A 12,382-nucleotide genomic window follows, 5' to 3' on the forward strand; every position below is an offset into this window, starting at 1 on the left:
GTAGCCTCTTCTGGAGCTTCTCTTGTCGAACAGAAAAAGAAGTTTCTGCACAGCAGCAGGGCTTCACCAGGCAGTTCAAAGGTCCAGGAGGAGGCAGCAAGCTTTGTTCAGTTTCTTCGTTGGGTTGTTCTTCCCAGTGGTCGACTGTCTTCAGTCCCAAAACCCTTGCCTTATAAGCAGGTATCTCTGGTTGTATTCTCTTCGATTAATTGTGTCTGAACTCCGGTGAGGGGGTGTTTGGTGAACAGTTCTGCCTGTGGAGGTCCACACGGATGTCTGCAAAGTTTCAGCTGGATTTGATCTTCGGAAGACAAAGCACTCGATAATAGTCCAGGTACCCAGGGTATTGGTGTTCTGCAGCCCGGGAAAGTCGCAGGATAGCCAAAAATGAAGGTCTTGAGACTAGTTGGTCCCACCAGCCTAAGGGAGGAAGTCCTCTTTGGCGGGTCTTCCCTGTCGATTTCAAAACCGGGTCAGCACAGTTGCAGGACTTCACTGGTGCTTCCGCGTTCCTGGAAGGTGCTGCTGGCGTCCCTGCTCATCTTCTGCTTCGGATTCCTTGTTACAGTAATACTCTGCCTGTAATCCGAAAATCCTCACCTAATATGCTGGAACCCATTCATTCACGCTCGTAGAGCTGTCAATCACCTGGGGTTGACTGTCCTCCTGGACAGCCAGCTGCCCAGTTAGAACTGGTTTCAGCCAACCATACCTACAGACAAAGGACAGTGAAGTCTAGGGTTACTCCCTCACTTCCCAGACACACTGGAGCCTGGGTGGGCTTCAGGGCCGAAGGTGCCCCTGCCCCCAAGGCAAAACTCACAAGGACTAAAATCTACTCCAAATGATAGAAGAAAAGCCCAGAAGGTACTGACAAATGTCGAAAAAAGAAGACTGGGCAGAGTCGGGGGGGGGGGGGGCATTTTGAGAAAATGGTCACCCATGGGTGCTGTACTGCAGCTAAGAAATCAGCCTGCTAGTAACCTGCACACAAGGTAGTAAAAAGCAACCACTGCCACCAATCATTTAAGTTGGTCAGTGTAAGAAAATGTGAAGTGAGGAGTGGGAGGAGTTGTTAAAATGCAAATCCCCCAGCACCCCACATGGAGTGTGTGTGCTGGACCCACAAAAGAATAAGTAAGATAAGTTATCTTACTAGGCTTGGGAACTGTAGTTCTCACAAGAAAATGTATTTAAACATACAGTCCAAGGGACTCCCCAGCGACACAGCAAAGTGTGCTGGGAGTCGCCAAAAAAGCAGATGCCTTTATTAAACATTGGGAGCTTACCAGACTCCCTAAAACAGTAAGAATAAAAAAATCCCAGTCAGAGAAAAAGAATGGTTAAATTTTTTTTAAAAAGTTCAGAGTCCTGCGAAAGTGCTGGGGTGTCTCTCAGGTTAAAGCAAATTAGCACAGACAGAAATATCTCGCTAACAATATATATGCCCAGCCATAAAATGTATTACCACTTTTTTCTTTCTGGTGGTTCTTTAGACATTTAAGATGGGGAACTATAGCTCAAATATTCTATACCTTCGTGCCATATTTGACAAAAAATGCATTTTGTTCACAATAAAGAAGTCTTGGCCTAGTTCAAAACCTTAAAACTTTTCTTTCACTTTGAACGTTGTTAGGGAGAATTCTCAAATGTGCTAATTCCCTTCTACCTTAGAGACCCCCAGCTATTTTGGTGGACTTTAGGACTTTTAATTTTTATCCTGGAGAGAGTGAGACCTTTTTCCCACACTCGTATTTTTCTTTGATTTGAACTGTTTCTCTTGCTTTTTGGAGTCTGACAATCTCCAGAGGCATAATCTTTTAACGTTGTCCCACAGCACCTTCAGTGCAGTGGCACAGGGAAGTCTTTCAGATTTCCCAAAGGTTTAAATACCTTCTCTTGGTTAAACTACTGTTCCAAGAGCAGTGAAGTGAAATCGCCTTTATTTACATTTGTAACTTTCCAGACCCAGCACACACCATCTTACAATAGGGTGCTGGAGGGGTTACTTTGTATCCCCTTTGTCTAGTTTCTCATGTAACATTTTTGTTACCCTTTCTACAATTAATGGCTGGTAGCAGTGGTTTACTTTTTACTACCATTGTGTTTTAACCACGGGCTGCATTTGCAGCTACAGTAAAGCACCCGTGGGTGCCCATTTTGTCAAAAAGGCCCGATCTTCATTTTTCGCCTTTTCTTGTTGTAAAGGTCCTTCTTGAGATTTACTCTGCGCGCCAAACCAGGTTTGGTCCCTTTGTTCATTTTGTCTTTGGCGGAGGTTCACTGCTGAAGCCCGCCTCTGGCTCCAGCGTGTCTTACAGGGCAGGAAGCGAGGGAGGTTCCCAAAACCCCCTGTGCTTAATCCCCTTGGTTACAGGAATGCACCCAAAGGTGATTGGCTGGCTGGCTGTCTGTCCTTGGAGGACAGCCACCCTCCTGTCAATGACGGCTAGGCTCGGAATGATTGGGAGAAACCTGCATAAAAGGCAAGGTCTTTTGCTTGGAAGGCAGTCGACCACTGGACGAAAGAATTCGAAGAACTTGCAAGAGAAACCTGCTGCAACTCCTTGACCATTGGTTTGCATGGTGAAGCCCTGCTGAAGCACCAAATTCGCCTCTACTAGAGAAGCCCTGCAAAGGACGATTTCTCACCTTGGGTTGGTGGGACCAATCGACCCCAAGACAAACTCTTCCTCTAGACTTCCTAGAATCAAGGCTGACCAAGCCTGAGCCACCTTATCAGAGTGTTGGACCCCAGAAGCGAGGAAGGCCCAAACAGTGTCAAAGAACCACAGTGGTGCTATTCGCGAGAAGCTGAAACCGCAAAGTGCCGCTGATCTGAACTTTGTCCATTGCTACCGCTGACCCTCCAATCATAGTGCAGGAGTCCTCCAGACATCCTCCCTCTTGTCCCCACGACTGAGGTCCAGGAACAACAGGATTTGCCATACTACAACAGGAACAGAAGCCAGCTGTAACCCATTTCTTCAGACCTATGGTACTGTGAACTAAGGGGTACTTGCCTCTTACTGTGTAGTTTGTTTGCTCTTAGTTGAGACCTGCCTTACTGCATTTTCTAGAGTTGCTTGCAGCTCTACCTTTCACAAGCCTCCCAGCTTGTGGCCCAACAGTGAATTCTTTTGCGACAAACTTTCTATCACGTTGTGCAAGACTTTTTTTTACTTACCTTCAAGAAGAACATAAGCTCACCTAGACTTTGCTCAAGTAACAGACTGTCCTGGCTCCCTGATACTCTTTTAACATCTGAATTTGTGTTTTGATCTGTCCCTCCCAAAAGTCATACATTCTTTAATTGTATAGCTGGGAAGGGGTTAACCTGCATTGCATTGGAGGTCGGGGGGGGGGGGGGGGCGGTTCTAAAGTACTTACCAGTTTGAGAAACTTGTTAATTGTTTTCTCCCTCTAACCTTTTCCTTTTGACACCAAAGTCCGTATTGCTCTAAATGTACCAGTGATATATTAATGTCCACAGTGTCCTAGTTACTAAAGTCAACTGAGGGTGTAGAAAGTGTCTGTGCACCATCCCAAAAGGGTATCTACTGATTTATTGAAACAGTGTGTATTTTGAAGTATCTTTTACATGTTTTTGCTCTTCTAAAGAATGCTTATACAACTGTTTAAGAAATGATTGTTTAATCAAGAAACCTTCAGTGTAAATTTGACTACCTGTCACTGTGAATCTGTTATAACCCTACAGCTCACATTGACCCCTCCTGAGATGAGCCTGGCTGCTCACTCTACCAACTTGTGTAGTACATGCTTAAACCAAAGGTTCAGTTAACTATTGCCAAGCGGACAAGGCTGGTGCAGTCTCCCACAGGGTACTGCATACAATATTGCCCAACAAACGTCTGTAGGCTTTGCATTAGTGGGGTTGGAATGGATTCATCTGAAGATAGAAAGGCCTACTTGCCTCTAAAATCTGCTTAAAATGTATACTTTAACATAAATCATTCTTGCAACTTTTCTTAGTGCTCAACTGTTTAGAAATGGAGTATTTCTAGTATAATGAACTAAATGTGTTATTTCAAGAGTACATTTCACCCCAACAAATGAGTCTAAAAAGTTAATTGTGAACAATGAAGGAAAGTCTTTAAAACTGCAAGAAAATCTCTAAATATTTAATGTATTTTGACTTTTCTGTGTAAGGTTCCTGTAAGAACCACCTCCCGGTCACCTGTCTTATCGCGGCGAGAATCCCCGCTGCAGGGTAACGGGCAGCAAAACAATCAAGCGGGACAGAGAAACTCAACAAGGTTTGTTTTTGTGATGTCTGCATGTTCGTTTCCCGCACAAATGCTACCCACATTTATCGTTTTGTTTTGTTTTTAAGATGGTACATATGTATGCACATCAGTGCTGATTGTCGGTGTTTGTGTTGTCTACAGGTACTTTGTGCTTTGCAGACACTAAAACATTCAGGCCATATGTCGTTAGCTCCTTCTGATGGTAATAGAAGATAAAAGTTAACCATCTAGCTAAAACATGCCCAGACAAATGTACACAATTCATAACGCTAACTGCACGGAGAGCAAGAAGCCAGACACTACTCACTGGGAAGGGAGTCTGTACTGTGCAACATCCTTCCCCTGATGCTTTGCTTATTTTACCCGTTAGGGAGAATTCTCAATTTGGTGCAATTCTCTTTAACGTTAGAGACCCCCAGACTTTTTGCTGGACTTTAGGACTTTTAATTTTTATCCTGGAGTTGAGCGAGACCTTTTTCCTCACTCATTTATTTTTTTGATCTGATTTGGATTCGGTTTTTGATTTGTTTTTGGAGGCTGACCAACTCCATAGGCTTTTACTTTTTTTATGGTGACACACGGCACCTTCAGTGCAGTGTCACAGAGAAATCCTTTAGATTTCTCTTAAGGTTGAAATACCTTTTTCTTGTGAGAACTACTGTTCCCAAGAATAGCAAGGTGAAATAGACTTTACTTACCTTTTCCCTCTGTAGATCCATCACACACCATCTTATGTGGAGGGGTGGGGGTACTTATTAGCCCCTTTTTTCTACTTACTCATGTAAGATTATTGTATGTTCCCTTCATGACTTTATATGGCTTGTGGCAGTGGTTTAATGTTCCTACCATTGTGCTTTCCTACCGCAGGCTGAACCCTCGGCTGCAGTATAGCACCCATGGGTGACCATTGTGTCAAAATAGCCCTGGTTGTCTTTTTATCTCCATTTCTTGTTAGTGAAGTCATTCTTGGTTTTTACTCTGCGCACCAAACCAGGGTTAACCATTTTGTTTGCTGTTGCTTTTGCCTTTGGCGGGCTTCAGTGCTGAAACGCACCTCTGTCTCCATTGTGTCTGGCAAGGCAGGAAGCGAGGGAGGTGCCCGAAACTCCCTGTCCCTAGACTCCTTGGTAACCTGAATGCTCCCAGTCGTGATTGGCAGGCTGTCCTTGCAGGACGGCCTCCCTACTTTGTGACTGACAGCTAGGTTGTGCATGAATGGGAGAAACCTGCATAAAAGGCGAGGCTCCTTGAACAGAAGACAGTCGACCACTGGACGAAACATCTGACGAAGGAATCGTGAAGAGAAGCTTGCTGCAGCCTCCTAGACCCTTGTGGTGCCTGGTGACGCTGTGCTGCTGTGCGGAGACTGCTTTTCCGCATTTACTAGTGAAGCTCGGGAAAGGACGATTTCTTCCCTTGGGTTGGTGGGACCAACTAACCCCAAGACTAACTTTGCTGGAAGACCTTCCCCAACTGGCTGTACTTCTTTGCTGCTGCTGGAACCGAGTGCCAGGGGTCGAGAGATCTGTAGTCGAGTGCATAGTCTTTAAGCCGGACCAGAGCTCCAGGAAGATCCTGAGGACCCTCCCCCCACCCCCTCCCAAAGCGGGAGGACCCAAGCTCGAGTTACCGCACCAGAGTGCTGGACTCAAGGAGCAAAGAAAGTCGATCAATTGTCCAAGATCCGTGGTGGTGCTATTTACCGGTAGCTGAAACTGCGAAGTGCTGCTGACCTGAAAAGAGCCCGTAGCTGCCGCCGACCTCCGAGCTGCTGTGCAAGAGTCCTCCAGGCGTGCTCCCTCTTGTCCCCACGACTGAGGCCCAGGAACAGAGCATCTGCAAGTCTGCAACCAGGAAAGAAGCCAGCTGGATCCTCTTCTTCTAACCTAAGGTACTGTTCTGACTAAGGGGTACTTGCCTCTCTGTCTGTAGCTTGCTTATCTGAGCTGAAATGTGTGGCAGTAGCTGCCTTTTTAGAGTTATTCTAGCTCTAACTTTTCACAAGGGTAACAGCTTGTGGCCCAACAGTGATTTTCTACAACACCTCTCTAACTCTGCAAGACATTTGTGCTCTCTAAGAACTTTCTCAGCTCCATAGGGATTGTTCAAATTGACTTTGGCTGTCCTAGCTCCCTGCAGACTCTTCTGTGCCATTGACTTTGATTATAACTGTCGCTCATAGGTGGTAACTTGTTTGAAACTGTTATTGTTGGGTAAAGTTTCTATCTAGACTTCGTTGGGGGATTGCAAAAGTGCTCACATGCTCCGAGAACCTGTTAACCTTTTTCTTTCCATTAACCCTGCCTTTTTCATAACCTCAGAATTTACCAAGAACAAAAAGTGATCTATAAATGCCAATACTGTCCTAGTAATTGGAGTAACCCCAGTGTGTAGGAAGTGTGTATGAAGCATATCTAACGAATATCTACTGGCTTTTAGGCTGATTTAAAACTGACCATTAAGTCATTATTTTGCTAGAAAACCTTGAGTGCAAGTGTTATTTGGATACTTAAATGTGTGGATTTTGATGATACACCGCTACAGCTCACATTTACCCCTCTTGAGATATGCCAGGCTGCTCAGTCACTGTACCAATTTATTTAGAACAGACCTATACCAATAGTTGGGTTACCAAATACCAAAAGGACAAGACTGGTGTAGTCTCCATGAGGGTTACTGCATACAATCTTGCCTAACACTTCTGCCCATTCTTCGAAAGCTTGCCATTGTCCCATGCACCTGCCCCACTGAAGGATGCAGTTCTTTGTTGGGTAAGAATTTGTAGAGTCCAACTGGTGTGGGACTTTATATAGACCTGTACTACACAAGTTGGTAGTGTGATTGAGCAGCAAGGCTTATCTTGGGAGGGGTAATGTGAGATATAGAGCTGTACAATGAAAACAGTATATACAGGTATCCAAGTAAACACTTACATACTTAAAGCTGTAGTATACATTTATTTATATATACACAAGGAATTAGACTATCTTTAAAAAGCAGCAACTACTAATTACATTAATCCCAAAAGCATGGATTCAATTTAAAATTTAACAAGAGCAATGAAGGAGTTGAGTAACTTCATGTTATACGTTTTCCAGCCCATTGAGTGACGTCATTTGAGGTCAGTAATAACACTTATTTATGATCGCCTTTGCAATAAAGGAGGGAAAGGTTATAGGTGGATCAGAACTTACTTTGAAACAGATTCTCCCAGAGTGATATAAGCAGTCTTTTATCCCAGCAATAATTCAAAAATTAAAACCTGTAAGGGAACATGCACTGCAAAAGCCAATAGGTTCAGAAGGTGGCATTTATTGAGCCAGAACAGCCAAAGTCAGTGGGCTAGTTCAAAGTTCTGATGCGCTCTTAGAATATTTTTAAGGAAATCAGTAGTTCAAAGAGAAAATCAGACACGCAAGAGGAGCCACTTGAAGCACCAGCTGCAAGGCCAGTGCACGAGAATTGAGGTTAACTCTAAAGAGGGTAAAATAGCACTCCCCAAGGGAGGAAGCACCACAATTGACAAAAGCTTTATGTACCCGAAGCCCCACAGTACCTGTAAACTAAAGAATTTGTACCAGCTGGATGTCTTCCTGTTTCAGTGTAGCAGACCCTTGTTCCTGGTCCTTCGTCGTGGTTGCGAAAGGGAGGACATCTGGTGTGCTTCTGGGGCAGCATTCGAGAGAGTGGCTCTGCAGCAATGGATTTGCCTTAATTCAGTGGACTTTTGTGGTTTTGGCACCTTTATTCCATGCCAAAAAACAAACGGCTCCAGTTAGAAGTTACTTGACCCCTCTGTCCTGGACTCTGGATGAAGATTTCCTGATTGTTTAGGGTCCTCTGGATGCCCACAAAGTTTTGGCCGGATTCGCACTTCCGAAGGCAATGCACTTAATGATGGTCAGGGGTCCCCCGGGGCATTGGGATTGTGCAGCCTTGGAAAGTTACAGCAAGTCGGTGTTGTGCCAAAAGGAAGCTTGGCTTAAGGCTATTTGGTCCACCAGCCCAAGGGAGGAAGTCGTCCCGTAGGGGGTCTTCCCAGTCGAAACGAAAACGGGGTCAGCACAGATGCAGGGCTTCACCGGGTACTTTGCGGTCCAGGAGGGTGCTGCTGGCGTCTCGTCACGTCTTCATTGGATATTGTCCTCCAGTGGTCGACTCTGCCTCCAGTCCCCAAAACCTCACCTTTTAAGCAAGTTCCCATTCATTCACAGTCCTAGGCTGTCAATCGCCCAGCAAGGTGGCTGTCCTTCTGGACATCCAGCCGGCCAATCAGAACTGGTTTCACTCAGGCACACTTGGAGACAAAGGACCAGGAAGTTTCGGGGCCCTCCCTCACTTCCTGCCTTTTCAATAAACACTGGAGCCTGGGCGGGCTTCAGGGATGAAGCCTGCCAAAGGCAAAATGCACAAAGGACTCAAACCCGATTCAAACAGAGTAAAAGACAGAAGGAACTAACTGACAAGAAATGGCAAACAAAGAAGACTGGGCCATTTTGAGAAAATAGTCACCCTTGGGTGCTGTACTGCAGCTGAGGAATTAGTATAGATACATGACACAAGGTAGTAAAAAAGAAACCACTGCCACGAGCTATTCAAGTTAGTGTAACAGAACGTTACATGGGAAGTGGGATAAAGGAGTTACTATGTAAATCCCCCACCACTCCACATAGGGTGGTGTGTGCTGGACCCACAAAAGAAAATGGTAAGACAGAAGTCCTCTTACTATTCTTGGGAACAGTAGTTCACCCAAGAAAATGTAGTTCAACATTAAGATAAGGCCAAGGGACCTCTCGGTGGCACTGCACAAAAGGTGGTGTGTCATAATACAAAAAGTAGATGCCTATGGAACTTACCAGACTCCATTAAATGGTAAGAAACGCAAAAATACTAGTCATATGAAACGCATGAGTGAGAAAGTCCCACTCACTCGGGAGTTAAAATGAAAAAGCCCCGAGTCCAGCAAAAGAGCTGGGGGTCTCTAAGGTTAAAGGGAATTGGCACAGAAATGAAACTTCTCCCCAACAGTCTTCTATAATTTGCTACTGTTATGTGGTTTTATTCGCAGTAGTGTTAGGATGTTTGGGTCATGTGCCTCCCCCCGCACCCTCATTAACTGACTACCAATGGATTAATATTGCTCTGCCAACCCAAGTGGTATGCATTTAAAATCTGCCTTTTACATTTTATCCATAGTGCATCATAATTATAACCTGGTTGGAGTGATTTTGGTTTCCAATACTAATTATTATATATTAAAAATGTAGTCAAACTGAGTTTACGGCCTCACTGGCTCATTAGAGAGCTGTGCCATTTCATTAGCTGCAATAGAAACTGATTCACCATCACTGGATTCGTGATAAGCCAGATGTAGGTTATACTATCCTCGATTTGCTCACTTTGTGATTCTGCTGGACCTTTTACTTGTAAACTTTTTGATGTTGTGGCAATTTTTTACAGTAGTTGTATTTGAACATGTAGCTTGTCTTTCTGCAGAAAAAAGGAAAAAAATTGAGCACCTTAGAACATTAGTGGCAGCTGATTATGCTACTACCACGCGAGGTGTGATAACCATACAGGTGCAAATATGACGGGGTATATTATATGATGGTTACGCTCTTTAGAATCTCTAATCAAGACTATTTAGTGTACTGTGTGAGAAGTGCAATTGGATGCTATTGTCTCTAGTGGTCTTGTGGAGAATTGCCTGGCTTTTTCTAGGGCATAGACGCAGTCGTAAGGTGGGTTGTGGGGGTGGCGAGTTGGAAAAGGTCCTGCTTTAATTAGCGGTTCAGAATTGTGAAGGCAGGGTACAAAATTGAGATTCGATGAGCATAAGCTAAAAACAGCTCATGGGTGTTGGGCATCACCCTGTAGGTAGGAGCTACCAGAGATGCGCCTTTAACGTTTTGTCCAGTTTGTATGAACCATTGTGTTTAAATATGTATTGGATGTGGTCTAATTCTTCTTTATTAACATTCTCAAATACTCAGTTAATGTCACATTTACATGTTTGGAAGGCACCAGTTGGCCCTAGGAGCCAAAAGTAGCTCCTGGTATGTTGGGTTCAAGCTAACCAGGCTCTACTATGCTAGAAGCAGCAGCTAAATGGCTCCATCAATTTCGAACTCTGGTGCAGGTCTTAAGTGTTAGTATCAACTGCTTGTTTCATCGCCACTACAAATGGACAAACCCTGAACTGCAGACTGTGAAAGTATGGGTGATGTGTATGAACAAATATGGAATTTACAAAAAAAAAAATTCATCAGCCCAGGGAATGTCCAAAAACGTACGAAATTTGTAAGGATTAATTAGAAGATGGTAATGGATGCAATTGAAGGGAGGCTAAATTGGTATGGCATGTTCTTCAGTGATGAGGCCTGAGCTTGTTAATGTGTAGGGTGGTGGCCCATAATGGGAGCTGAGGGTTGGTCTACTTATATTTTGGAGACTGCGTTGTAACAGATGTGGACCTTGGGGTTATGCCGAAATGAGAATACTAATAAACAAATTATGAATAAAAATGACACGAGTTACCGGAATTTAATTTGATAACCCAACTTCACCAAGTTGCGTTAGATTCCCTTGCTACCAAATGTTGATTTGGGGTCCTGATAACAGACTGAATGCCAGAGTCTCAAAAACACCACACTTACCAAACCTTTGAATATAGTGAATAAATCCCACTAGTCCAGAGTCTCCCACCTAGGACGAAAGGCCAACTGCTAGGGAGTTAGATAAAACCTTTGTTTCCAGTATTTAATTCAGTGCTAGCCTGACTTGGCAGCATTGAGTGAAAACATATTGAAGGAAAAGGATTTTTAAAAACGTACTTTTTAGTAATGGAAAACCTTTCAAATAATAGGACCGTTAAAGGCCATAAAATGTTCAGATTCCAACAGTCCAGCAGGATCGTTAGTGAGGGTGACAAGCCCCTCTCCGATCACATTCTCACAACCAAAATGTTAGTTCTTACTTTTACAATAAAGAGTGGAGTGGCGATGGCCCCAATGCAAGTGTGAGGAAGCAGCCTAGGTCTGCACACAAAGGTCCACTGAATAGAGGAGGCCAAAGAACAACCGAGGAGACCCAATTGAGGAGATCCAGTTACTGAAGTAGAGCCACTGCAACACTGAACTGGAGGCTGCATAGAGGAGCTTTGACAACAACCAGAGTACTGCAGTTCTAAGCTGCATGTGCAGAGGTCTGCAACAAAGCCATGCCCCCAATACAGGCACAAAGTTGCGTCTTGAGGCCCCAAGAGGCGATGAGCTGAAAACATTATTTTAGATAGAAAGTCCACTTTTTACCCCATGTGTTGGCTCCCTGTACGTTTTGCTGAATTCACTCGGTTTTGGATTTTTTATTCTCTTGGCAGCCTTAATCCTAAGCCTGACTGAGAGTGGCTCTTTGATTTATTTGCTTTGCCATAAGGAACTTTGACTCCTAAGGCTGGGGTACCCCAAAGGTACCCTTTAGTCTCCCTGAGAGCACTCTGTTAGCCATGTGGCTAGGATGCCTGTGGCTTTTTTGCCTTTGTAAAATGCATTTTACCTCTCTGGGTGTTTTTTTTTTTTTTAAAACCTTCTCCATTCATTAAAATAGAGGTCGTATTTGTTTGCCTCGAAGACTTGAGGGGGGGGTCACATCTTTGTGTATGCTAGCGGATGTGGCTGGCTTTGGCCACTGTATGTGCACCCCGCTTACCGAGGACAGGGGGGTGGGGGCTGTAGCCAGCCAGAAACCAGTTCTGACTGCTATAAAATGCCTGTCTGGACAGTGTGGACTCATTAGTTCCGGTGAGAACCCTTCCTGTTGGCATGAGTGGGTTTGGAACGATGTTACGTGATTGGGTGTGGTATTGACTCGTTGCTTGCAAAGGGAGATGAAGCAGAATATTGTTGACTTGCCTCGTCAGTCCCTGGAATTCTAACTTGCACCCTGGAAGGCCTGCTCGAAGAATTGCCAAAGCTCTGAAGGAATCCACAGTGGTGCACCTTTCCCCTGATCTAGCGGTTAAAACTGAATCACAGCTTCTACTCAAAGGGCTAGTCTCACTGATGTTGCTGACCATGCATGTATGGCCAGACTTCGATTCCGGTTCTCCTTTACTA

The 12,382-nt window shown here is 44.5% G+C and overlaps 1 protein-coding gene across 4 annotated transcripts in view; it reads left to right on the forward strand.

Moving 5' to 3' along the window:
• MAP4K4 (mitogen-activated protein kinase kinase kinase kinase 4) overlaps positions 1-12,382 on the forward strand; it is a 917,846-nt gene that overhangs the window by 744,694 nt on the left and 160,770 nt on the right. For all 4 annotated transcript variants that reach the window (XM_069636727.1, XM_069636728.1, XM_069636729.1 and 1 more), the window contains one exon: positions 4,171-4,277. In XM_069636727.1, the coding sequence (XP_069492828.1) occupies positions 4,171-4,277 (107 nt within the window). The remainder of the gene's footprint in view (positions 1-4,170; positions 4,278-12,382) is intronic.

The sequence above is a fragment of the Ambystoma mexicanum genome, chromosome 7p (assembly GCF_040938575.1).
Source record: "Ambystoma mexicanum isolate Mex_15411 chromosome 7p, UKY_AmexF1_1, whole genome shotgun sequence".
Classification (NCBI taxonomy): Eukaryota; Metazoa; Chordata; class Amphibia; order Caudata; family Ambystomatidae; genus Ambystoma; species Ambystoma mexicanum.